The sequence below is a fragment of the Zootoca vivipara genome, chromosome 6, assembly GCF_963506605.1.
Source record: "Zootoca vivipara chromosome 6, rZooViv1.1, whole genome shotgun sequence".
In the NCBI taxonomy this organism is placed as follows: Eukaryota; Metazoa; Chordata; class Lepidosauria; order Squamata; family Lacertidae; genus Zootoca; species Zootoca vivipara.
Genome location: NC_083281.1, coordinates 71,680,349 through 71,707,667, shown reverse-complemented (window position 1 = coordinate 71,707,667; position 27,319 = coordinate 71,680,349). Strand labels below are relative to the sequence as shown.

General features: G+C 43.8%; 2 protein-coding genes across 2 annotated transcripts in view; one reads left to right on the top strand and one right to left on the bottom strand.

The window, feature by feature from the left end:
- Nucleotides 1-18,869, top strand: part of RHPN2 (rhophilin Rho GTPase binding protein 2) — a 43,881-nt gene extending 25,012 nt beyond the window's left edge. Inside the window, exons 8-15 of the mRNA XM_035117952.2 lie at nt 4,104-4,291; nt 6,974-7,130; nt 9,502-9,621; nt 10,726-10,920; nt 12,000-12,076; nt 13,624-13,770; nt 15,094-15,249; nt 15,921-18,869. Coding sequence (XP_034973843.1) covers nt 4,104-4,291; nt 6,974-7,130; nt 9,502-9,621; nt 10,726-10,920; nt 12,000-12,076; nt 13,624-13,770; nt 15,094-15,249; nt 15,921-16,175 — 1,295 coding nt within the window. The 3' untranslated portion in view covers nt 16,176-18,869. The remainder of the gene's footprint in view (nt 1-4,103; nt 4,292-6,973; nt 7,131-9,501; nt 9,622-10,725; nt 10,921-11,999; nt 12,077-13,623; nt 13,771-15,093; nt 15,250-15,920) is intronic.
- A 5,272-nt stretch (nt 18,870-24,141) lies between these two features.
- Nucleotides 24,142-27,194, bottom strand: FAAP24 (FA core complex associated protein 24). The gene is made up of 4 exons (XM_035121007.2): nt 27,074-27,194; nt 26,632-26,771; nt 25,786-25,938; nt 24,142-24,519 (listed from the first exon to the last, which is right to left on the bottom strand). Exons 1-4 carry the CDS (start codon nt 27,180-27,182, stop codon nt 24,271-24,273), a joined length of 651 nt encoding a protein of 216 aa, XP_034976898.2. The 5' UTR covers nt 27,183-27,194; the 3' UTR covers nt 24,142-24,270.
- Nucleotides 27,195-27,319: the final 125 nt, after the last annotated feature.

Genomic DNA, 27,319 nt, shown 5'->3' with positions numbered 1-27,319 from the left:
GTGCCCTAAGGTTTATTTTTCCTGGTTTTAATTTGGTTTAGTTAAAGGAAAAAATAGAATATGGAGAAATACAAGGAGAATCCCCTGGATGCCCAGATCCAGGTTTGGGACAAGTACTCTTTGGTGAGAGAGTCCCAGCAGAGATTTTAAAATCATAAAACATGCAGCAAAATAAGTGTGGAAATATACGTAGGCTGTTGGACCATTAAAATATTCCCTTGTAAGTTGCTTCCAAAGTTACCCACTTCTCTTAGCATAGATATAGAGACCATACATTTGGTAAGTTAAAAATGGTTTACTTACAAATTATCCAAAGGTCAGATTCATGTGCTTTTACATACAGCAGCAAGAAAAGACAGACAGTTTAACTTACACAATGATAAGACTTTCTATATTACTTGTATAGAAATACAAAGATGGCTTGCTAAAGCCACGTGGTCTAAGCTTCAAGCATCCAGCTTAGACATCTGTACTGTTTGGGTTCACATGGTGGAAGAAAAAAGACCCAAAGGGGTTGGTAGCCCTTCCTCCCAAGGCCTAGCTAAGCCTGGCAGGACAATTTTCCAAAATTGTACCATCTGTTCATGAGAGGGAAATGTCAGAAGACTTGGGAGAAAGCCAAGATTTTCAGAAGTCCAAAAAAGTTGTGGGTTTTTTTGGGGTGTGTGTATGTGTGTGACCGACACCTCTAAGTACAACCCAACAAGGACTAAGTGTTATCTGTGGTCACGGAATGCTGGCTGGCTGGCAATGGGAGGAATGGAATGAATTGGAATGGCCTAATTTCTGAACAGCACCTGCAAGCTACACACTGCAACATTTTGTTGCAGGCCCCACTTGTCTATTTTGCATAATTTGTACTCGGCACAGAATCTGCGCCCCCCGGAGCAGGATTCTGCCTCCCAGACCCTTGAATACAATCAAACTACACACAGACCCAGCTGAGATTATTCTGAGATGGGCACCCAGCCTAAATCTGTCTGCTTCAAAGATGTGCCTTTCCAGCAAAATGCTTTTCATTGTACCTGTGGGGCGTGACCACATAGCATTGTGCACAATGCGTTATCATTCATAACCGTACACGTAGTTCTTTGTGGACAGAGGGAAGATTGTTGCTATGGCTTTCGTCTATAAACACAACCCTGTGCATACATATATGTACTTAAGAGACGGAAGGAAAAAAAAAAGGTCACGGCTGAAGTTCTTATGATGTAAAGATGAACTAAACCAAGACAAGCTGCTGTGGACTTTAGTCCGTGGATCTGTTAAGAAATTGAGGGTTTGGCATTTTTAAAATCTAAATCTGACAGCTATTTCTGTGAGAAGTTGAGAAGAACCTTTGCTTCCAGAATCTATTACAGCTGCTTTTAAGGCAAAACGTATTATAAATGGAGCATTTAATAAAAGATTGCCCCACCCAAGACTGCTTTTCATATGACAATGGAAGCAGGAAATTTAAAACTAACAAAAGCTCCACCATAATGTCAGTAACCCCCTTGAGTGGGGGATGGGGGAATTCACAGAACCAAATAATGCAATGCTCCATTCTCTGTCCTATTGGGCAATTAAAAACTTGCTTCTGAAACTTGACGAACTGGTTGGGTAAGGTGCATTTTTGAGATTAGATTTCAGCACCAGCATGCAAGTATTACTTTAGTACTTATACTACAGTAAATGTTTGTTTTAATTTTCCAAAAGGATAGTTTGTCGTCTAACTTCATTTTGGCTCGCTTGCTGCTATGGCAGAGCTCTGGCTCGGCTCCAGACTCTGCTCGAGGGAGTGGCCTGGCTCAGTCACTCAGGGATTTCTCTTCCTCCTCAGACCCTCAAATGTCTCTGCTCTTTTTCGCCCCTCTCCTAACTGCCATGCCATTTCAGTGTTACTGTCAATTGTTTTTATCCCACATTTCCTCCAAGGAACTCAGGTAGCACTTGCGGTGTTCCTCTTCACTGCCACTCTTTTATCCTCACAACAACCCTGTAAGGTAGGCCAGAGTGAGAGTGGGTGATTGGCCCAAAATCACACAGCAAGATGCGTGGCAGAGTAAGATTGGAACCTGGGTCTCCTTGGTAGTAGTCCTGCACTCTTGGGGCTTTGTGCATACTGTACCTTTAAAGCACACTCGAAGCATCTTTAAATAATTCTGGGCACTCACAGAGTTACAGAAACCTGTAACAAACTACAGTGCCCATAATTATTTGAGGGAAAGGTGTTTTAAACATATAGTGTGCACACAGTCTAACTCTGTGGTGGGGAACCTCCAGCCATAGCTGCCAAGTTATCCATTTTTTTAAGGGATTTTCCCTTATGCTGAATAGGCTTCCTCGCGAGAAAAGGGAAAACTTGGCAGCTATGCCTCCAGCCCATGAGCCTAATTAGGTCCACCAGGCCTCCGCATTTGGCCTTTGAGGCAGTTTTGGCCAAGACTCACCCACCTGCCCAACTGATGTCATATATGATGCTAGGGGTGGAGCAAGTAAAGAGTGAATTGGGCCAAAAAGAGGTGTGCATAGAACTATGTGTGGTGCTCTAAGAACATAAGAATCGCCTGCTGGAACAGGTCAGTGGCTCTTCTAATCCAACCACCTGTTCTCACATTGGCCCCCATGGGAAGCCTGTAAGCAGGACCTGAGCACAAGAGCTGCTTCCCCTCCTGTGGCTTCCGGCAACTGGGATTCCAAAGCATTGCTACCTCTGTCTCTGGAGTTGGAGCATAGCCATGATGGCTAGTAGGCATTGAATTTGGCTAATGATTGTTGTTGTTGTTTAGTTGTTTAGTCGTGTCCAACTCTTCGTGACCCCATGGACCATAGCACGCCAGGCACTCCTGTCTTGCACTGCCTCCCGCAGTTTGGTCAAACTCATGTTGGTAGTTTCGAGAACACTGTCCAACCATCTTGTCCTCTGTCGTCCAATGATCTTTAATAATAATAAAATTAAAGCCATCTAAGTTGGTGGCCGTTATGTATTTAGTGGTGGTCTGTGTTTGCCTGAGCTTGAGTCTAGACTAACTATTCTGAGCTCCTGTGTTCTGATTCGATATATGATATCCAATCACAGAACATTCCAGGATTTGGACCTCAGCCATTGGCCCTTAAACTCTTAGTCATGATTCACAGATTGGAAGTTTAGACAGCCAATCACATTGGGAGTGGTCCAGGCCTTCAGAAATGTATACAAGCAGTTGCTTTGCCCCTGTTGTCCAGTTCTGTTAGTTAAATAAAGGTTCTTGCTGTTATCACTGTGTCTTACCTTGTGAGAACCCACCTACACGTCAGTGGCCATCACCAGCTCCTATGGGAACAAGTTCCTTAGTTGAACTGTGCACTGCATGAAGAAGTCATTTTTTTATCTGTCCTGAATCTTCCAACATTCAGCTTCATGGGATGTCCACAAGTTCTAGTGTCATGAGAGAGGGAGAAAACTTTTTTTTCTATCCACTTTCTTCACTCCATGCATAATTTTATAAACTCCTATCATGTCGCCTCTTAACTCGCCTTTTCTCTAAACTAGAAAGCCCCAAATGCTGTAACCTTTCCTCATAAGGGAGTCACTCCACCCTTTTGATCATTTTGTTGCCCTTTCCTGAACCTTTGAGTAATCAGTAGATTGCCAAGAGCCACTCAGGGCTCCAGGTCAGTGCCAATGGGCCACTGGACATCCACGTGCTGTTCTGGACCTTGTGCCCATGCAGTTTAATTTCAGAACTGCAAGGGCAAAAGCAGCCCCACCCACTTGTTGAATACCTGTGTTGGAGAGAAAAGTCTGGCCTGCTTCAGAAAATGCATACTGAGTTCTTGGCTATCTAATGCAGGTATGGGAAACTTTTTGGCCCTCCAGTTGTTGCTGAACTACAACTCCTATCACCCCTGGCCATTGGTCATGCTTGCTGGGGCCTCTAGGAGTTGTAGTTAAGCAACAGTTGGCGGGCCAAAGGTTCCCCACACCTGAATACTTTAGTGTGTCCACCACACACACAGCCGAAGTAGCTGCTGTTACAGCTTTAATTTAAACTCTATATTTTGTTAGCCAGTAATCATGATATCTTATAAACATTGTATCACTACTAACATTTTTTTGTTCCCTCCCCTCCCCATTTCAGGAGTTTTAAATTACCTAAAAGAGACTTTTACTCACACCCCAAGTTACGACATGAGCCCTGCCATGCTGAGTGTGCTGGTCAAGATGATGTTGGCTCAGGCTCAGGAATGTGACTTTGAGCAGATTTGCCTTCCTGGAATACAAAACGAATTTTTCACGCTTGTGAAAATGGCCCAGGAAGTGGCAAAGGTAAGTGACAAGGTGAAGGTCCTGTTCATGTAGGCATGTTTTTATTATTTGACTATGGCATATCTGAACTAGCCATCGTAGAATCATAACTGTAGAACTTTCATATAATCTTATGTCAATATGAATGGAAAACCTTTTTTTAAAAAATGGAAACAGGAACACACATAGAGTCATCACATTGGTCCATCTAACTCAGTATTGTCCACACCGGCTGGCAGCAGCTTTCCAGGGTTGCAGATAGGGCTGGGAATGTCCCCTATCTGGATCTGCCTGGAACCAAACTGGAACCTCCTGCATGCAAAGCAGACAGCCCCTCTCCTGGAAAGTTACTCTCAGAGCAACTTACATACAGTCAATTAAAAACAAGGCAGTTCTTCCCCACAGGCTTGCAATGTAAAAAAGATGTGATGCAGAAGGAAGAGGAAATGGGGAGGGAAGAGGAAAAGGCAAGCTCAGGCACAATTTTTAAAAGTTTTATAGTATTTCTTATAATGAAATGGAATTGGAATGGGGACAGTTCAAGGACAGGAAGAGTCTGATGGGGTCCATCGGTGCTGGTGGAATGGGTCCTGCTTCCCATTTCTCCCACTGCTGGAATTGACTTGCAAACAATTGTTCTACTGCCAGCCAAACTTTTAAAAGAGTGGGGTATGGAGGGAGTTGAGCATGCACATTCCAGCTGTGAATCTCACCCTGCCTACCTTAGGATTCTCAGAAAAAGAAGGCTCCTCCTCAGAATTCCAAAAGGGCAGAGGAAGGTTTCCAGGAAATGCATGAATTGCGCCTGAGAGAAATTGGATTTGATGTCCAAACTGCATAACCTGGTGAGCAAATAAAGTGCCTCAGTTCGCAGCGGCCAATGAAGGTCATGGAGCACGTGACTTAATGCTGCCTCTGCAGACTTTGGCTTGCAAATGCTCATAGCTGCCAAGTTATCCCTTTTTTACAGGGATTTTCCCTTATGCTGAATAGGCTTCCTCGCGAGAAAAGCGAAAACTTGGCAGCTATGAATGCTAAGTGCCAGTGGCATGGTTGCAAGCAGGACCTAAACCCAGATTTTAATCTAGCTATTCAGAAACAAGTGCATGTTTATTAAATTAGCCATCTGCCAACAGTTCTTCTCATTAAGGCAACTGAAAGATTTGCCTACCAATTATGCAGCCCCCATTATAGCAGGTAGATTACTGAAGCACATTCAAAGCACTTTCTTTCCCACAAAGAATTCTGGGGACTGTAGTTTGTGAAGGGTTGCTGGGGAATTGAAATTCTGTGAGAGGGAAACTGCAGTGCCCAGAATTGTTTGAAGGGATGGAAGGTGCTTATGTGCTTTAAATGTACAGTTTCTACACAGTATTTTCCACAGAATGAAGGACTCAGACAGTGCCCTTTCATAGTCAAGAAAATCCAGATTACACTAAGAATGTGAAATTTTACATTCATTAGAAAACAAATAACTTTCTACTATTTACTTAAAAGGGGAGGGGGTAAAACTCCCTGGCTGGTAATGAAAGAATGTGGATAGTGTGGGTTCAAGGTTCAGTAACAGAGCACATGCTTTGCATGGAGAAGATATCTGGTTCTGTCCTCTACTTCAGTGCCTTATTCTCTCCTGGGTAACCTTCTGGGGGCCACATGTCAGTGGTGGTTGGGGCCAGAGGCCAAAGTGGGTGGAACAAGGGGTGTGACTTTTTCCTTTGTATGGTTGTCTACATTACAGGCTTTGCAAAAGTCAGAGGTTTCTACACACAGAGAGACACACACGTCCATCCTTCATCTAAGGCAAACAAAGGCGTTATTGTAGTTGCAGGATGCGTTCCAGCCAAGAAAAAGCACTTGAGGAAGGCGCAGAGCAGGGCTGGTGAAGGGGGCGTAACCAAAGGAGAACCCCAGAGGCTAGATAAAGTGCCCCAGAGGGCCACATTTCAACTCCACTCAGGCATGGGGTTCTTCCCGCCCCCCCCCCCCAAATTAAAAGATCAGGCAACAGGCAATGGGCAAGACCTCTGACAGAGACCCTGAAGAGGTGTTATTTGTCATGGCAGATGGACTTGGTATGAAGCCGTTTCCTGTGCAAAACCTGGTGTTTTAAGAAGGCAGGACAAGAGGCAAAGTTTTGACTCTGAGAAAGAATAGTGGATTGTATAGTACCACAGTGGCTGTTACTCCCAAGCCATCCTGGATCTTAAGGCATTCCTGGGTGGGACTTCCCTGGTCCCAACAGGCAACATCCAGAGATGCTCCTGCAGTAGCTGAAGGGATTTATGCTTAGGCCAGGGGGTGGGGTGCACTAACCAATTCCCATGGATTTCCTGCTGTACATGCACACAACATCACACATTGCTCTTGAGGATCCTCCAAACCTCATCAGGAAGGAAAGGGCAAGAAAGCTTGAGTGTAACTCTGCTTGTGCTTCTCAGGGTCCACAGCAGATTTCATCCAGTGAGAAGGCCATAGACTGTTTCTTTTCCTGTTTCATTTAAAGTTAGCCTTCTTGCTTCAGCCATTCAGCTTCCACACTCACGTGGTGAGTGCATGCGGAGAAAACACTAATGGTTCACAGTTTTTGTTTTGAATCCTTCCTAATTTCTACCTTTCCAGCCTACAAATCCTCCTAGGTGTGCACACTCTATTGACTATCCGCAAATGGTTGGCATTACCCACAGACTGTGCTTTTGTTTTCAGGTTGGAGAAACATACATGCTTGTTAACACAGCAATGAGTCAAGCACCAGTCAAGGAGAACATCCCTTATTCCTGGTCAAAACTGGCTCAAGTCAAGTCGGACCATTTCAGAGCGTTGGCACATTATTTTGTTGCAACAATTTTGAGTGACCACCAACGTAAGTCAGGTTTTGTATTCATTCGCTTCTTTACCTACCCAGAGTGCTTTGTTTCAGCAAATGGCGCAAGCCAAGAAACATGGGAGGAACGGGTGTTAGACTTGTGTGTGTGTGTTAAACTATGGAACTTGCTCCTATATGAGGCAGTGATGGCCACCAACTTGGATGGCTTTAAAAGAGGATTAAACAAATTAATGGAGGAGGAGAAGGCTATTGATGGCTGCTAGCCATGATGACTGTTCTCTGCCTCCACAGTTGGAGGTAGCAATGCTTCTGAATACCAGTTGTTGAAAACCACAGGAGAAGAGAATGTTCCTCTTGTGCTCGAATCCTGCTTGCTGGTTTCCCACAGGTAACTGTTTAGCCTCTGTGGGAACAGGATGTTGCACTAGATGGGCCATTTTCTTGATCTAGCACGCTCTTATGTTCTTATGAGGTAGCCCAGCAGACGTCTTGGACACTCTTAAGCCAGCATTCCTGCGCCTGATGCCCCCCAGTTCTTTTGGACTACAGTTGACATCACCCCTGGCCATGCTGGCTGGGGCTGATGGGAGTGGTAGTCAAAAACACCAGGAAGTCACAAGGGTGGGGAAGACTAGTCTCTTTATGACACACTGCACAAAATATGGTTTCCCTGATCAAGGAGGAAGCTCTACTTTGTCTCCCACCAAAGGCAGAGACATGGTTGTTGGGAAGGGGAGAGAGACAGAGGGGGTGGGGGCTTCTCAGTGACTGTGCCAATATTGTGGTACACCTTGTCCCGCAAAGCTTATTTGATGATCTTCTGCTGGCTAGTGAAAGTCCTTTTTGTTTCATTAGGCTTTTGCAGGCATCCCCAAACTTCGGCCCTCCAGATGTTTTGGACTACAATTCCCATCTTCCCCAACCACTGGTCCTGTTAGCTAGGGATCATGGGAGTTGTAGGCCAAAACATCTGGAGGGCCGAAGTTTGGGGATGCCTGGGCTTTTGCCTCACCAGGGAATCAGTAGCTTTGAAGCACAGCATGCTGGGCCTCTCTCGCATTTTGTAGTAAGAATCCGTTTGCTATTATGATTGCGTTTTTAATTGCTGGAAGCTAACCTTAATGATGCTTATGCATTTGGATGAGAAATAAATTCATGTATTTATGTACGAATAAATGAATAAAATAAAATTAGTTACAGGTGCTTATACTTGGTTACAGCAGGCATTTGAATGCAATAATGTCCCTGTTTCTTCATGGGTGAAATGTAGGATATTTTGATCAGCAAAATAAAAGCCTCTTTTTAATTCTTCCAAACTGCATTCATGTGTGTGTGGTAGGGATGGAGTCGAGTTGTTGTCTGAGGATCATATCACCCTTGTCCAGAAAACAACAACACCCCCCCCCGCCCCCCCAAAAACATGGACACAGCCTCTTAATAACTTTGGCATTCCCCATCTTGACAATTGGTTTCCTTGTCTGTTTATGAACTTAAGAGCATAACACTAGCCTGTTGGATCAGGCCAATGGTTCATCAAGTGCAGCATCCTGTTCTCATGGTGGCCAACCAGATGCTTGCTTGATGCAGTTTTGGACAGCTTGATGAAAGAAATGGGAGGAATTACTTAGCCAGCGCATGCAGTCTTGAGGAGGAGGCAACTATTATTATATCATGTATGCAAATTACATCACTAAAAAAAACCTGCCAGTTGCTAAGCTTGGCTGGTGATGATTCACTGGTACCACCTACCAATTTATATAGGGTGAGTAAAAAGATACCCTAATGGTCCAGCTTAAGAAGAGTATATTATTTGTATATCTTAATATGCACCTTATGCCAGAGAAATTATCCTTTTGTGCTCTGTCATTTCTTCTCCTCTGTCTAATTTCAAAAAATGGTGCTCTGTAAACTTTGTGTGTTTGATCCTCGCCATACGCCAGCTGGTATGTGGCCCCTGGACCTTTGGACAAGGGGGAATGTGGCCCTCTGGCTGGGAACATTCTCCATACTTGATCTAAAAATCTGCTACATATGGCAGTAAATCTTAAACTAAACAATAAAATTGCACTCAAGTTCCGCTGCCCTCTATTTCCTTGTTATTCTGCAATTAGCTGGTGATGTTTGCAAACAGGTTTGAAGACGAAAGGTGTGCTTTTTTTTAGACATTCTGAGTAAAGTAGCCTTGGTGAGCATGCCATGACATTCAGCCATCTGTCAGCAAAACAAGCCTATGAAGAATCCAAAATAATGTAAAGAGTAGTCAACTTAAACAGGTTTTAGAGATTGTTGTTCATGTTTTCAGGCCACACCTTCACTTAGCAGACCTTGAGGCATCTCCACCAGACGGAAATGAAATTAAACCTGTATTTATCCTCTCTTTCATGTGCATTTGTTTACACCATTCCAGTGCACCAGAATGATGATGAAGATCAACAGGAAAAGGCTTTTTCCCAGCTGTATGACCACATGCCGGAAGGTCTGACCCCCTTGGCCGTTTTGCGGGACCGAGTTCAGCGGAAACAACTTGGTGAGGGCAAACTCCCTTATCTTGGCTCAGTCCAGACATTGCCTCAAACCAGGGCTTTCACTAACCCTGGTTTAGAACCAAAAATCAGGGACTGAACAGCCAGACATGCAGGCAGATTCTGCTCTTTGCTCCAGCCACCTTCCCATGCCTCCCCAAACTGGTGCAATTTGATACAGCCACCCCACCCATTCTCAGTAAGACTTGTCCACATGGCCTTCGGTGGGGAGGTTGATGACTGAAGGTGTGGAGGGACAGAAGAGGAACCCGATTATGCTAGCCAGATCCTCATGTCCGCTTGTGAGTCACAAAAGGGAATGTTACCTGTGTCCCCCATTTCCCCAAGCACTGAGATGCCCCAGGGGCAGCGTTCCCCACCTAGGAGCACAAAGAAGAATTTGCCTGGAATTTAATTGATTTCTAACCTTTTGAAGGAAAGGTGGGATGTAGATGCAAAAATTAAATAAATAAAAAATTGGACAGCATTCATAACCGTATATCTGCAGGCTGAAGAAAGAGCAGTAGATGTTAGATGTTTTCAGGTGAGATAGTGATAGGATGCCATGTGTTATGCCTTACCCTTACCCTTGCCTGAAGATACCGTAGCAGGTAACCTATTTCCATAGGAAGTAATGATTTAAAAGGGGCTCCTCTGTTGCAAATGCTCCTGTGACGGGAGCATCTGAGATGGCTAAGCTCTCAAGCCCCATATGCACACAGGACTCCCATATCTGGCTCTTGCACAGTGCCTCAAACACTTTTGCTGTTCCATACAGGTGGCAAGAGTGAATCCAGGCATGTCTGTGTGTGTGTGTACCTGCTTTGCTGTGGCAAGTCAGGCATTTAAATTTCAGAAGATGCCATGTTCCTGCCCTCACTGAAACAATCCTTACGATTGCATGCCGGTCTTTGAAATGTCTTCTGCAAAGCTTGTTCAGTTTTGCTAAGGATTCTGGGAGTTGGGTGTTTGACCACAACAGCTAGGCTTCTGGTTGTGATGGGGCCAATCTACATTGACATTTACGGAACATGAAGTGGCGGGCAGCGGGGAGAAATATTTTCGGAGCTAACCCTTGTGTTATGGTCCTGTATTTTTGCTTTTCCCAGCAAAGGCCCACCTGCGGAGAGCCATTGCTCATCATGAAGAAGCCTTGAAGGTTTGTGGCTTGTGCAAAAAGCTCCGGAATATTGAGGTGCTCCAGGAAATCCTGTCAGTTGCCCACAAGCGGTCCCTTCTCAAATATTCACAGCAGGAGCATGAAGATGACTTTTCGAGTTTGCTGCAGGCTCCAGATATCCTCCGTAAGTCCTTTATAGTCTGGGGTGCCCCAGAACCGAATCCCTTCCATATACTGTTTCTATTTTATCTGAAATCCCTGTCACGGAAAAAGGCAGGATTTAAATCAGCAGCAGCAGCAGCAGCAGCAAGCAGGAGCTTTAGCTCTTGAACTACTGGCTGAGAAGGGCATTGTCCAAATCTTGTGTCAGCCCAGGACCCACTAAGCAGGGGGAGGGGGAAGTTGTTGGCATACTAATTTTGATACGATACGATACCTCTTTATTGTCATTGTCCCATGCAGAACAACAAAATTGAAAATCCACATCAAACTTACAACAACAATCAACCTACCATCCAAAAAATGCATATCGACCCGCTACCCATCTCGCTTAATTTTGTTAGTTTACGTATTGTACTGCTTTTCAAATAAATGGCACCAGGGTGGTTTAGAAAAACTTTATCACAATCTCAGTTCAAAAAAACTGATCAAAAGAAACCCAAGCTTGTTTTGAAAACAACCAAAAAAAAATACTAAAAGAAAGGGATAATTCCCAACAATATGATAGGAAAAGCCATTGTTTTCAGCTTCATTATAAATGGCTTTGTTATTGGGTGACCTCTAATACTGTAGATAATAAATAAATGCCTCAACGTTGTGAGGAAGGGAACGAAACAAGCCTTCTGTGGAAGGGAGCTCCCAAGCTCCCAGGTAGCCTTGCTTCTTGTAGAATAAGAATAAGAATAATTTATTGTTGGCCAAGTACATTTTCCAACATACTTGGAATTTGTTTCGGCTACATTGCAATGTAAACATACACACACTGTTCCACTCACAATACAAATAAGGAAAGGAACCCACCCATAATTGACCTCCCCTTCAGCTACACGTCTACAAATTTATCAATTTATTGGCACAAGGGAAAAAACTGTTCCTGTGCCTGGCTGATTTTGTATATGAAGACCTGTAGCGACGTCCAGAAGCTGTTCTGTCTTCCTGACAAGGGGGAGGCTTAATCGGGGCCTTGTGTGCTGCTCTGCACTCCTTGCCAAAAATGTGGGATAAAAAAATAATAATACTAAGTTTTGTTTGGTTTTCTTATAGCTAAGGCAGACCATAAAATAGAAGCGGTTGCTCCTCTGTTCTCCAAGGTCAAAGTCAAAGACTTCTTTGAGAGGCTGGTATGTATGAAGCAACGTTGCCTGTTCCTGTTTGCTCGGGTGCCCCTCTGTAATTTTGCTTCTAATGAAAGCAAATTCCTTTTCTCGTTAAAGGGAAATTCACTACGAGTCTGCAGTTAATAGAGCTCATTAAGGGAAGCTTTTCAAATTGCATACATTAAACTCCTTGCGACTAGCAATGGAGACTGTACTTCTGTGATCTGAATACAGAATTAGCTTTCTGTTCAGATGAGGCGCATCCTCGTCCCAAGTCAGGCTTATACCAGCTTAGCCAGACCTAGTCAGGATCTGTTGACTGTCAGGTGGGTTGAGGTACATGTCTGTTTAGTCTGAACTATAGATTTGTGTGTGTTATTAATGTGGATTAAGCTATTTGTGTTTACATGCACACCACCACGAACCACTTGGATTAAGAGGGGTAAAAAGTAAAATTTGCTTTTTCTCTTGGATACTCACTGACAGTCTGATGCAGACAGAGCATTTCCTGGTGCCTATTGTTAAGACATTAGGAACACCCCTCAGGCTTGAGCGCTCCTCTCCTGCTGCCCTTGGCCTTGTGTACACCTTCCTCTCAAAAACATAAAAGAACCTGCTGGATCTGGCCAAAGGCTCATCCGGTCCAGCATTTGGTTCTCACAGTGGCCAACTTTGGAAAGCCTGAAATAAGGACCTGAGCGCAACAGCACTCTCCCCACTTTCAGTTTCCGGGAACTGGTACATCCACAGCTTTAACTATGGCTTATTCATTATTGTTAATGTTAACTATATGGTTTAGCAAACCGGTCGGGAGAATGCGTAACATTGGACCTAATTGATCAAATGGCCATACATCTGTACCAGGCCTAATAAAAGATTATTTAGATTTTATTTATTAAATATATATCCTGCCCATCCTCCCAAAAGAGCTCGGGGCGGCATAAATGTCATAAAAATTGCAAGGACATTTCTAGGTAATATGAAAGAGGGGAGAAAAAGAGGGAGGGTGACCATGTGTAGTGAAGGCTGTTCCACTGGGGCTAGTGAAGCAATGCCCCACCAGCTTCAGTGTACCCTCAGCCAGCCTGCACCTGCCTGCCTTCTGACCAGGGCCGGCTCTAGGTATAGTCCCGGTGGTGCGGGGCGCCAGGGTGCTGGGCTGGCAGGTGGGGCGCTGTGCGGCAAAGCCGCGCGGAAGCCATACTGCGCGCTGCGAGGGCGCTGGAGCGATCTCTGCGCCTCAGCGCCAGGGCGCCCGACCTGCTCGAGACTGCCCTGCTTCTGACTTGACTTAACAGGGCCAGGGGGTGGTCTTGCCTGCCAGCTTTTCTCCTCCTCAGTCTCAGTGTTGCCCTCATAGAACTCAGCAGCAAGGAGGAGGCTGTTGGCAAGACTAGAATGAGTTGGCTCTGGCGCCACCTAGTGTTGGGCTCCCTGCCTTCTGCCCACCAGTCTCAATGGGCACCACCCACCATTGCCCCCACCCCACATGCAGTGGAGAGTTCCTATGCCTCACATTAACATTTGCAGATCACCGAGGATAATGGACCGTACTGCTCTTCCTCTTTCAGGGTCCGCTGACAGTCTTTTCAGCGAAGCAGAGGTGGACTGCTCCTCGCACTGTCCGTTTCCAGTGTGAAGCGGAGGGTCTGGGCTTTACCCTGAAAGGAGGCCCCCCAGTGCACGTTTACTGCCTGGATCCAGATTGCCCTGCATCAGTAAGTAGGACTCTCCCTATGCTGCCTTCCACTGGCTTTACAGGGCTCTGTGGGAAAGCTTCACGTTTGGTGTAGAGGGTATCGCGTTAATTTCAGTGAAATTTTCAGAGTTAAATATTAGCAAAAGCTGAACCTTCCCTCTCTTGCACAGTTGTTCGGTTTCCCCTTACAGCAGGGGTAGGAAGGCCTGAGGCAAAAAAAAATATCAAAAATCTGTTCTCCTGTACCTTGAGGTCTTGCTCACAACAGCAGGCCTGTGAAGTGGGTGGATCAATAGGGGCAGATTCTATGTCAGGTATGGACAAGGTGAAGTTGGGACACAGCCTTGGAAGGGGGTCAGAAATGGAAAGAGAAAGAGCAGCAGGTGGAGAGAAAAGGCTAGGTGTTCAAAAAGGAAACCATGTGAAGAAATAGCATCCCCGAGTCGTACGGTCTTACGAAGCTGCTTTTAGAATGAGTCAGCCCACTGTTACCCACTCTGATTGGTGGTGCAAGAGTGGGCCTGCAGTGCTCAGAGAGTAAGATGATGTTGAGGGTCACGTGTTTCCTGCCCCGGATACAGCATCTCGGGCATACCCTTCCTGGCTCCACTGCTTTGAATTCTTTTAGCTGGAGATTGAACTAAAGTTCTTCTGCATGCCAAGCATGTGCTCTTCCCATTGAGCCATGCCTGCTCCCAGAAGAGAAGGTAGGGTCAGTCTCTTTTGTGCAGATTTAGCAGTGTGGTCCTGGGCATGTTTACTCTCTTCAACGGGGCTTCCTTCCCAGTTTACATGTACATAGGATTGCATACCTGTGACTTTAATTATGCTTGTCCTTCACTGTGAGAGGCAGCATTCTCTGGGTTAGGCAGCACCTGACCACTCACATCCTGCTTGCCATATATGGGAAGAGGAGGAAATATTTCCAGAGGATGTGACCTGGGGCCCCTCTGGACAGGTGCTTTTCTTCTGGTATCTTCTGCGACATCTTTTTGACACAATAATGATGCACTACGGTAGTAGTGGACTTAACCTGCTTCAGCAGTTCTGCAATACTTCTCCAATGCTACCACATTATTGCTGTCTGGAGGACCAAACAAAAAACCCAGAAAATTTGTTATATTTGACACAGAATTTTATCAGGAAATTACAGAATCTGTAATGAAATGAAGCCCCAAAAGATTTGCATGCGCAAACAGAATTGAAAATAGGATTGTGTATGGCTTTCCTGATAGCATCATGAAGCATCAAAGATATACGCAATAAAAAGGATGTCCAGAGGGGCCCGTGTTACTTTCTGCCCAATCTCAGCTGATACTAAGATGCACCCAATGATCCTAAGTTGGCAGGTCTGAAAGAAGGAGACTGTGTCGTTTCCATTGAAGGCGTGGATTGCAAATGGCTGGGAGTGAGTGAGGTCTTGGAAAAACTGAGAAACGTCAGCAGGCAGGAGATTGAGATCCAGGTCATCAGCTGCCAAGATAACACAGTGTCTATGGTAAGTAAAGAGTTAACTCTCAAATATGAGCTGGTAATCTACAACAAAACGTTGCCACATGGAGTGCTCTTGTTCAAGGCACTAGGCAGCCATTCCCTTTCTAAGGATACTCCATTCCATTCTCCTTCTTGCTCTCCCACAAAAAAATGCCTGACAGCATTCCATGCCCACTGAATATGCTGTCTGGGCGAGGAGCTATGGTTGTTTCCCTCTAAAGTTTTTTTTCTTCTATTCTGTTGACTTTGTGTTGGTTTTGGATGTTTTCTAAATCTAGGAACTAGGGAAAGGATTTCACCTTTTCTCCACAGTCTCCATGCTAACTAGACTAGTATTAAATTTTTATTTTTCCAAAGTTGCTGCTAATGATCTGTCCAAGTATATGTTTCAGGGATTTAATGGTAAGCATACAGCCCTTTTCAAAAGCAGGCAGCCCTGGACAAATTGCCTTCTTACAAAAACGTGCTTCCCCGTATGAGCCTTTCCAAACCTAACAAGCAAAGTTCAGTGGTCTAGATTGGCCTGTGTCCATCATGGAATATAATTAATGCTGAAGAATGGCAAAGTCTGTCTCAGCAAATGGTTCACACACTGCATGCCCTTTGTTGTCTTCCAAATGTTGACGCATCGTGGATGACTGATTATTAATATTTTTAATGCTCTTTCCCTCCTAGCATAACAAAAGTGCAACTTATTCTGCGGGAATGCAGAAAACATACTCTCTGATTTGTTTGGCTATGGAAGAAGATAAAATAGATAAGACCAAGAAGGTGGCTCCTAAACTTTCCTTTTTGAGTTGGGGAACGAAGAACAGAAAAAAAGCAGCCAGTACACTCTGCCTGCCTTCCGCTGTGCCTGGAAGCACCCCAACCAAGAAGAAACTTGTCTCGCCTTTCACACTCCTGAGTACGGACAGCTCCTTGTACTAGGACTTGAAAAGAGAGGCTTCTTCTTGCTGGAAAGGTTCCCTGAATGCATGTGCCATAAATCTGAAATGTGGCCCTTTTGTGAATCTGGAGTAAGCCCAGAGTTATGGCACTGCCAGCTCATATTTGGCCCCACCCTACATGGTTTTTAAGGATCCTGCGCTGCCATTGTTGGAGAAGCACAGCATTGTCATCAGGAGAGATTTGGGAGTCCTTTCGCTTGAAAAGAAAATGACGTATGTTGCTGCCAGACTACATGTGAGATTCCTGTCTGGGTTTCTGTCCTAGTTATTATTTGTGCTGCAAAACTATAGACAAAGTTGTTTATAGCATGCAGTATATGCTTCAAAGACTTATGAAGGATTTTTTTAAAAAATGTCATTGTATATAGCAGGGACAAGTTCATGACATGATACCGGTGATGAACAGCAATTTTAAACAAAGGCTGATTGAATGTACCCTTTAGACTGGCAGACAAAGGAAAATTGCTTGCAAAAATGCCAGGGTTAGGGGCAGCTCTCCTGTCGCTGTACATTGGAGCCATTGAAGTCCAGCAAAGATTACAGAGGAGACTGATGTGGTGGGAGCCTGTGGCCCTCCAGATAATCTCTGACCATAATCCCTAATCACTGGCCAAGCTGGTGGAAACAGCTGGAGGGCCTCCAAATACCAGGGGTGCAGCAGGTTCCCCCATCCCTTGTTTAAGTTAATATTAAGGATTAAAAATATCACACCCAGAAAGAGCCAAACATAATTTAAACTGCTTTTTTGAAGGTTTGCATGGTGTCAAGGCCTTGACAAAGAGCGACTGAATACTCCTCATCCCACTGATGAAGAACATCAAGTCACTTTGGTGCCCTTTGTGGCTTAAGGGAGCAGCTTTTTGTGGCTTCACCAGCAGTGCTGCATGAAATTCTCAAAGGCCCCAAGGAACCAACATTACTGACTCCACCCAGGCTTGGTGCCCTTGGCATTCCTGTGCCACAGTAGCCCCTGCTGTTGCCTTCCTTCCCTGGGCCACCATTTAAAACCACTGCTCCTGTCAGTTCAGGGCAGCTGCTGAGCTGCCATTTGCACTCTACAATGCCCCAAAGGTTCAGAGCATTGTGGGAAACAAAAATGGCAGCAGTCCAGTGCCAATGAGAGTGAGTGCACCAGCCACTTCTAGGGCTTGTCACTTTAGGAGGGGGACTCATCTGAGAACACTTTGTCAAAGGTCCCCTCAAACTTGGGAGATGGTCTCAGTTATGAACATAACTGAATAAAAGCCTGCTGGATCAGGCCAATGGCCCATCTGGTCCAGCATCCTGTTCTCACAGTTGCTTGTGGGAAACCAGCAAGCAGGATTCAAACACAAGAGGCTTCTCCCCTCCTGTGGTTTCTAGCAACTGGCAATCAGAAGCATTGCTGCCTCCAACTGTGGAGGGCAGAGCATATCTGTTGTGGCTAGCAACCATTGATAGCCCTCCCTTCCATGAAGTTACATGAATTTAAACCAGTGGTGGGGGACCTCTGGCCCTCCAGATGTGGTTGGAGTCCAACATTACAGCGCCACCACAGGATAGACCCACAGCAATGCATCTTCCATGGTGCTGCTATGTAATGTGCAGAGGGCAATGAGTATACCTTTCACCAAAAAGGTTTAGCAGTCCTAATATTTCAGAATTGCATGATATGCTGTACGTAGGTTCTTTAACTCTGTGAAGCCGAATAATAATAACTGTAAATATGGCAATTTGTGGTGGCTTTTTAAGACTATCTGGGTTATATATTGCTACAGATGTTAAAGATAGGGAGGGGCAATAAAAAAAATCGCTTTTGGCCTGAATCAAGCTCACACCATTGTAAAAATGTATAGTTCAGTTACAGCAGAGCTAGTGATCTTCCAGATTGTGTTGGAATCCAGCATCAGAACCAGTTAGTAGGCCGCAACATCTGGAAGGTCACAGCCCCTACCCCAAGCTGCAGCTTCCATAGTGCCACTGTATTTGGAGTAATATTCCAAAGTGCTTCCAGTGTAATTAACAGTGCCTTAAAGAGAAATGTAGGGATTCATCAGTGACTTAGGAACTCAGCCAGCTGGTAAATGTGATCTCTTCCCCACCCCGTAATTTTGTGTTTCATTGCTGCTATAACTTCTGTTCATTGTAAAGTTGCAGGTTGCTAACACGGTTGTGTTAGACTGAAATATTGTCTACAGGGTAGATCTTACAATGTTTGGTCAATACAGATTAAGTGGATGAAATCCTAACTCCATCTGAGCTCCTGCTTTGGGTTGTGCTGGAGTTGAGATTGCTTCTGCTGATTTGAAATTCAAGTGGAAAGTTTTTGGAAAGTCTGGACCACTAACTTTGTATTAACTCATGATTCTTCTTAGGCTTTTGTGTTAATACATGGTAGGGTGTAAATATATAAATTTTAAAAGATTTTATTTAAGAATGAGTCCTGCAGGTGAATTCTGCTGAGGAACAACCTATTTTTCATTTGAATATGAACAGTATGATACAGTTTCAATTCTGATTGACTGTTGACATTTGTTTAGAATGCAGATTTAAAACAACTTGCTTCATAATGATCCTTCTGTGAAAGGAAAAATCATAAATAGCAGCTGCTGCTATTGTTTTTTGTTGTTGTGCAATATCTGAATTAACACTGTGGAATCAATCTGTCCATTAATAAAATATGTGTAGCAAGTCATGCAGCGAATCTTCCGATTATGTCATTATATTACATATAGCAACACAGACAGTATAATACTTGCATTTCTACTTTTTTAATATATCATTTTGCTTTCTAAATTGTTGAAAAACTGTATGGTATATTTGGATATATTGTGTTAATTTTACAATGTTGCACAGTTGCTGTTCTTCAATCTAGCTCAATATCATCTTCCATGATTAATAGCACCTCTCTAGGGTCTCTGGCAGAGGTATTTCCCATCGCCTGTTGCCTGGTCCTTTTAAAGGGAGATGCCAGATTTGGCAGAGCATCTGCTTTGCAGGTATGGTTGGGTGAGACCCCTGCCTGAAACCCTGGAGAGCTGCTCCCACTTAGTGTAGATAATACCAAGCTAGATTGACTGCTCCTCTGACTCAGTTTAAAGCAGTTTCCCCTGTTCCTAACCTGGGACCTTAAGCATAAGGAATAGGTGCACAGCCACTGAGCTAAGACTCCCTCTTCTTTAAGCTGCAAGAGCCAATAAAGGATCAGGGTGAGGTGGTGGTGGAAATGTATGAAAACAGGGGAACATGCTTCCTCCAAGTCAAATTCCCTTCTTTCACCCACTCTCCTGTGTCCCCTCTTGCATAATAGGGAAATAGTTTTGTTCAAGCATTCTTGCTCCACTTCCCCCTTGCATATTTTCACTCCATATCAAGACAGGGACACAGAAGCAAAAGAAATGTCACACAGCCCTCCTGGCTATTATTATTATTTTGCCTAGTGCTACAATTCATTCTCAGATCTGCTGCTTCTCCAAAGCCTTTCCAAGATCACTAGGATGTGTTAAGAGTTACAGGTTAGCCTTATGTGTCCAGATCCTTACTTAAATAAATAATACTTTGGGTTTAAAATCTTCATAACCCCACTATGTGAAAAAGGAGCAGCATAGCTGTTTCACAAATTGTGATAAAGATTTTGATAGATTAGGAAGTAAGACTTTAACTTCATTAGCAGGAACAGCCCTTGCACTTAATTACTCATGTTCTTGGTTTCCTTAATCTAATGGAACAGGCCAACCATTTAAAATAATTAACTGGACATATAGACTGGAGAACAATAAATGAAGGCATCTAAGTAGACAGAAAGCAGAAAAATATACAAGTGGGAAAAGAAACACCAGAAAGAAGGCATATACTTCAGACAATCAAATAACACCAACACAGCCACCACTTTTCCTGCTTTTGCAAGAAGTCCTAACTACCGTACCAATGGCAATCTAATCATTATATTTGAGGCTCCAGTAACTCATATCTGTAGAATATGGGAATCTGCATCCCCATAAAATTGCATTGCTATGGAAATACAGCCTCTTTGTATTTGAACTACAGTAATGTTTCGCAACAACTGTGATTAAATTATTTTCATCCTACAACCTCCACTGTTTGAGAGATTAGTATGCGCACCCACACTTCAGTGAGGAGTTCACAGGGAGGCCCCAGGAGGGCTCCTAAATTGCCCCAGAAGCACCGCAGCAAAAAAGTTGCAGCTCAGTAATAGCACACATGAGATCTGCGTTCAGAAGTTATCCGGTTTGATCCTGGCTTCTCTTCGCAAGCAATGGGGAGCCTGCAGCATTCAAGATGTTGCTGGCCCACAACTCAACTCCTCTCTTAACTACTGGCCACAATGGAAGGCCCAATCCATGTCCTAATAGGACTTGAAAAGAGTCGCAGACTGAAGCCATGGGCTGAGCTGCTGCCGGTCAGTTGCTTAAATGGAGGCAGCAAAGAGAACCCCTTGCTTTGCAGCTCAGATTAAACTAACCAAAGCCACAACACCCCAATGATTAATTACAATGCTAGATGTATGTGTGGTTTGTTGTTGTTTTTATATAAAAAATAAACATTCTAGAAGGCAGGCATTCAGAAATACTTTTTAAAAAATCTCCAGGGTTGCAGAGATACATGCAATGTACGTTTACAAAATAGATACTTGCATTCCAAATGTTATTCTGCCAACATCGAAAGCAATCAAAGCCCTGTGGCACCTAGAAAACTGACGTATTTGTCACTGAGTGTTTGTAGGGCAAGGTCTAGTTCATCCATGATTCAACATGTAACACATACTGTATCAATCAAGTTTGCTGGGAAAGTATCTGATCATTGATCTATGTCCTAAATCCCTAAGGCTTTAGTCATAGACAAAACTTTTTTCTCTTTAATGACCACAGCTGAACTTCCTGGAGAAGTCTGTGTGCCTGAGGGCACCTTTGTTATCTTTCAGTGCAAGACAAGACTGCCTTAATGATTTTGCCCTTCTGATGACTCATGAGAAGACCTGATGGCAAGAAACTTGAATGTCCTTCCTGCTTCTGCATGTCTCAGCACTTTGGATTGCAAAAGGTTGCTTTTGAACCCCCAGAGAACTTCCTAGCACTGATGTTTGAATGATAACCCCAAGAGCCCACCTGTAGTGCTCTGCTACACCTAACAGAAGGCTTGGTTTAGAAGGTGCTAGTGCAACATTAAAACAGTGAAGTTGGAGCAGCTGCTTCACCATGGAAAGCAGGCATAGGGAATCTCAGGCCTCTCTGGCTCTCAGCATTCTGCCCCCACATCTACACCTCTCCCCAACCCTCCTCCTCCCCTTACCTGGATTGCTTTTGCCTGGCTAGAACATGGACTTCAACTGCGATAATACCACTTGCTTGCCTGGATAGAAGATGTCAAGAGAGATCTGTGTGCACAGAACCCTCTGACTTCTATAGCTTAATGTACAAAGCCAAGTCATATCCATTGTTCCACTAACTTACCCCTGGGAAGGGCGACTGGTGCTATTGTCCTTGATAGCATACTGTAAGAGAAGCCACCAAGATTCAATAAAGGTATCCGCTCTGAAGACTCCTCAACCAAGTTTATTCTGTTGCATCCGTTTCTCTAAAATATCATACTTTTAAACTTCAAACATGAAATGCAGGCTGTATTTCCAATAGTTGCAGCTGCTCTGAGAATAGGTTGCAGAGCAGATTTAAGGGGAGGATGGAATGATGTGAGACAATGCCAGAAATCTCTTGGAAAATTCTGGTCTGAATGGCTTCACATCTGGAAATAGGCACCATGTGTGGTAGAAGGTCCCAAACAAACAGCAATCCCACTAAAAGGTTCTGGATTTGGAAGCGTCCCCATGTTCCCCAGTTTAAGAGGAGTCAAGGGCCACCTCAGGGCCACTTTCCGCAGATTCCCAGACCTAGCTGAGATGGACCTCTATGGGTCTTTGTCCCACATGGCCTTTGAGGACCCTTCAAGGATTGTTTTCCCCAAGTCCACTTCCCACATTTCTTTCAATACAGCAGTAGAATCACAGATCAACAACCACAAAAATCCCTATAGTTCATAGAAATTATTTCCTTCAGATTAAATCAATGAAATTTAGAACAGATCACCTGTGGTTCTTGTGCCTAGAACTTGCAAAACATTTAGTGATTATTTTATTTTTATTCATAAAAGCCATACACCATATTTTAAAGAATTACATAAGGGTCTTCGTCCAAATATCAATTGGGGGGGCATTGGGGGGAGTGTAATAGGAGGAGAGAGAATGAACAAGTACAGTCACATGTATTGAGACTTGGTTTTAGATGAGGTGGAACTAAAGGTGTAAGTGAAAATAGCAAAAAAAAAGTAAGCCATTTTAGTGAAATTTTCAAGTTAACCAAAAGACCCTCAAAAGTGATGAAAAGCAATACTGAACTGAATCAGTTAACTTGTTAGAGGAGACAGACTGTGTCGGCAGCCTATAGACTAAGAGTTTGTCCAATTTGTGTCCCTGTGATGAAGACATGGGAGCACCCAACCCCAAAGTATCTGCTCCAGAGGGTTGGGGGACCTCCTGGAGCAGATCTGGAGGCCACACAGGAAGAATAACTGAAAACTGCATCCTTCCCCCATTCAGCTACTAGATGCCTTCCATCAACAAAGGACCTCTAATTGGAAAACACAATTAATTAACAAAACAACTTTTTTTTTTGCTTGTCTAGAATTGAGTGCTTGTAATGGCAAATACTGTGCAAGGGACAGGAACCAAATTAGTGGACTCATCCATAGCCAAAATGCAGGAACATCCACAGGGGATGTCTTTAAAATGGAACTGCAGGCAGTAAAAAAAGTCAAGAGAGATGCATAACTTTCCATTTGTCCTCCCAGGCGTCCACTTCTCTGAAGAGAACCAAACAGCAGGCTGGGAGCCTTGCCCGGAAGGGCCTGGTTATAACCTTTGAGTTTCAGGAAAACATGACTCCACCGAAAGGCACGCCACCGGCAGGTGAGGAAGTCTGAGTCAGGCACCCTTTTAAACTCTGACACTCCTACGTGTTTCAGGTTGGCAGCATCCCAGGTGCCTGGCAGAAAAGTGATCTTCAGGTTGCACCAAAACAGCCGGCTTGCAAACATGTCACCTGAAACAAGATGAGGTACGCGAAAGCAACCTGGCAGCTGGTCAGGGCAGGTGAGGATGAAAGCTGATGCAACAGCAATAAATAAGGCTTCACAGACTTGCGATCAACTGGGGGGGGGGCCGTTTCATAGCACCACTTGCGAGAATATATTTCCCCAGGCAATTGTGACAGCAGGAGCCTTGATCTGATGAGTCATCTGAGGCAACCACAGCAATGGTTCTTCTTAAGTCGCTTGTCCCTATTGCAGAAAACGGCAGCTCGACTGCTGGCTTCATGTTTGCAAAAGTCAGGCCAGGCAGTACTTCACTCTCCAGAGGCTTGGACCCCGTCAGTGGTTTCCCCCCAGTCATTACAAAATAAACAAAACCGAAGCTTCTTGCAAAAAGGGTGCGTGAATGGCAGCCAAAAATAATTGAGAACTCACTTAAGCATTTGTGAGCAGAGCGCTTCTCCGTCTAACCCTAACCCCAACGTTCAGGGCATTTCATCCTATACTAGGAGAGTTTTATTTTAAGTGAGTGCTTTGATTTGTCCAAGGAAAAGTAGCCAAGATCCAAATAGCTGCTCCAGGTGGAATTTTTGTAATCTCATTTGCTCTTTTGACCTGCAAACTGCTTTTGTGAACCCCCCACAATTCCAGGGGAAGCTTGTTATGGGAAATGGAAGTTGATATTTGAAAAATGATATAAAGCCTCCTTAGGCACGTGGGACCAGCTGCAGTTCTTAGAATCCTGGCCGTGCTACTTATGTGTTACAGATACAAGGCTTACATCAGGTAACTTCAGACAAAAGTTGACAACTGTCTGCCATGGCAGTAACAAGCAAGGCCACTATCCAAATCCAAAATGTGTTTGTGACGCTGTTCAGGACAGGCATGCAGGCTACATGGAGGTTTTTACTATGTTTATAACCCACCTTTGTCCTTTGAGCAAGGAGCTTGAGGTGGTGTACATGGTTCACTTCCACCTTCTCAACCAGGTGAGGTTACTTTGCCTGTGCAAAAAACGCATGGATTTGTTGGGCTAGAGCGTGTCCAACTACTTGCTCAAGCTCCTGGACGGATGCATTGCAAAGCTGGTGGAGGTTTTGAAACCGTTCCAGGAGAAGCAAAGCTTTTGTTTTCCCAACTCCCGGAATCTGCTGAACTGTTTGGAATACAGAAGCCTCTAAGAGCTGGGGACATTTCTTAGCCAAAAAGGGGTTGCTGGCTTGATCTTTAGTTTGCTCCTGCACCTGGAACAGACAACAAGGAGAGTCTGAGCACCCTCTAGTGGCTTTTAGTGTTAATCATTTCATTCTGTTACATGTTTCCCGCCTCTCCCTAGTACTGTAGTAGTGTTGATCCTGCCTTCTAGAAAAGGAGTTAACCCTTTTTCTGTATGCTCTGCTCCTCTGCTGACTGAGAAAATGAATAAAATTAAAAAGCAAAGATCACCAGCATTGTAAACACACTGTAGAGCCTCAATAGAAACAGATACACAATATTAAAGGTGGCATAAAATCATAGAATTGGAAGGGACTCCAAGGGTCATCTATTCCAACTCCTTGCAATGCAGGAATCTCAACTAGATCACACATAACAAATGACTATTGCTTAAAAACCTCTTCCACAATCTCTCGTGAGTCCGTTCCACTGTTGAATAACTCTTAATGTTGGAAAGGTATTCCTGATGTTTAATCAGAACCTCCTTTATTGTAACTTAAATTCATTGGTTCGGGTCCTAGCCTCTAGAGCCGGAGAAAACAAGCTTGCTCCATCCCTCCATGTGAAAGCCCTTTAAATATTTGTAGATCTTTACCAGACTAAACATATCCAATTCCCTCAACTGTTCCTCATAAGACTTGGTTTCCAGACCCTTTATTATTTTGGTTGCTTTCCTCCGCACACATTCCAGCTTGTCAATATGCTTCTCCAGTTGTGCCCAGAATTGGACACAGTACTCCAGGTGTGGCCTGACCAAGGCAGAAGAGAGTGGTACTATTACTTCCTTTGATCGGACACTATACACTGTTTGCTGCAGCATCACACTGTTGACTCATGTTAAGCTTGTGGTCTACTAAGACCTCAAGATCCTTTTCACATGTACTACTGGAAAGTCATGGATCCTCTGTCTTATGTTTGTACAGCTGGTTCTTCTTGTCTAAGTGCAGAAACTTACATTTGTCCCTACTGAAATTCATTATTACCAGCTTCTCTCCAAGGACTTTGTCAAAAGTCTTGACTGAAATTAAGATACACTAGGTCCACAGCATCCCCCCGACTCACCAAGCTCTATCAAAAGAAGAAATGAGATTCATCTGGCATGACTTGTTTTCGAGGAACCCATGTTGGTCTTAGTAATCACAGCATCCTTTTCTAAGTTCTCACAGTCTAATTGTTTAATTATCTGTTCCCTCTTCATTTCATTCCCCATTTGCTACCCATGTCCAACGTAATATGCCTGACATGTGCACAATTCCACTCATTTGGCAGTATAAACAGCTCCTGAAGGGACTTACCAGCTGGATAATAAGCTGTGCTGCCTCTTCTTGGCTTGCCACTGGAAGTAACGTCATCCCAAGTTCCAGGACAACAAATTTTTGCACTGCTGGAAAATACTGATTGCTTATTTGGGTTTTTTCAACTATAACAATTCCTTGGAGATTGCAAGCCTTAAACAGTAAAGAAGAATTAGATGGAACAAAGCTATTAGTGGTATCCAAAGTGACATGGAAATGTGCTTTGATCTGTATGTTCAGTTTCTAATCAAGCCTCTGCTTCTGTTCATGTTCCATCTTTGCTCAGCAGGGATGAGGGGGACCTGGCTGCTGACAAGCTTTTATTTATCATCCTAAAGGTTGAACTTATTTAAAAGACGATGGCTGCCACTTCTGTTCTAATTCAAGTTCTGCTCCTGAGCCTGATACACCCAACACCATCAATGACCACTGTGTCATACTCAGCATCTTGTTTCTTACAGTGGCTAACGCGCTATCTCAGGTTATGAAGAAATCAAAAAGATAAGGCATTTCCTGGTATGGAGATAATGTGAAAAGCTTCCCCTACTAATAATATGTGTATCAGGCAGTTTTTAAAAGGTGAGAATAAAATTAAAACAGAAAATGAAGATAGCAATCCCGGGGACGAACCCCAGGTTTTCTGAAACAAGACAGATAAAGATAAAACTACATGAAAGGGTTGTTTTCTAGCTATATTTAGCATCAGATATAGTACCATCAGTGTGCGAAGAGTAGAAGAGAGGTCTCTATCCTTGAACTGTGTTAAAATTGCCCTGACATTCTTGTTGATGGAAGTTCTATAAATGGGGAGTCAGGCGAACACCAGCTATTTCAGGCAGCACTTACGTTTCTAAAGCGAACAAGTCTCCTTTTGAAGCCATTTCCTGCAACCAGGTCTGCTTCAGAAATATAAAGGACACAGGATCTGTTTGAAAGATGGAAGTCTACGACTCCCAGGCCATCTTCTAGAATTAGTTTAACTTTTCCTTGAAATAAGAGATACAAGAAGATTTTAGTAACGGGATAACAGAGTATCCAATATGAATTCAGGTGAAACCTTGTTTACTTATTCGATATTAATATTTATTTATAAAAAGTTCCATTAATTTCAATAAAACTTACTCCCACTTATATTTAGTGCTATAGCCTCTCATGGCAAGTGCACTTCACAAAAGATCAAAACTGACTTTAAAAATCTGGCTTAAAACATTATATTCTAACTCCCTATCCAGAGCTTGTATTTTAATTACATTTTCACAAATGTTATGTTTTCTATTGATACATTTACCTTGTATCCCCTGAGCAACCAGAGAGCCTTTCCATTTTTCATGGCCAATCACATGCCCATAAGGGACACTAACGGCTCCTAGTCGAACAGGAGTGCCTTCATTTGCCATCACTGACCTCCTTCGTTTTGTAAACACCTGTCATAAAACACAACACACAGGAAAAATAAGGCAACAAGGAATTATTCACGAGATGCAGAAACATTGCATATCTGCACTGGGCTATTGGGTTAATAAACAAATCACCT

Bases quoted from the DNA above. Each gene is read 5' to 3' on its own strand.
- FAAP24 (XM_035121007.2), bottom strand. From the start codon at position 27,182: ATGGCAAATGAAGGCACTCCTGTTCGACTAGGAGCCGTTAGTGTCCCT. The intron at 25,939-26,631 runs GTAAGTGCTGCC...TTACTGTTTAAG, and splicing joins GACTTGTTCGCTTTAGAAAC to GCTTGCAATCTCCAAGGAAT. The intron at 24,520-25,785 runs GTAAGTCCCTTC...TGTCTGTTCCAG, and splicing joins CACAGCTTATTATCCAGCTG to GTGCAGGAGCAAACTAAAGA.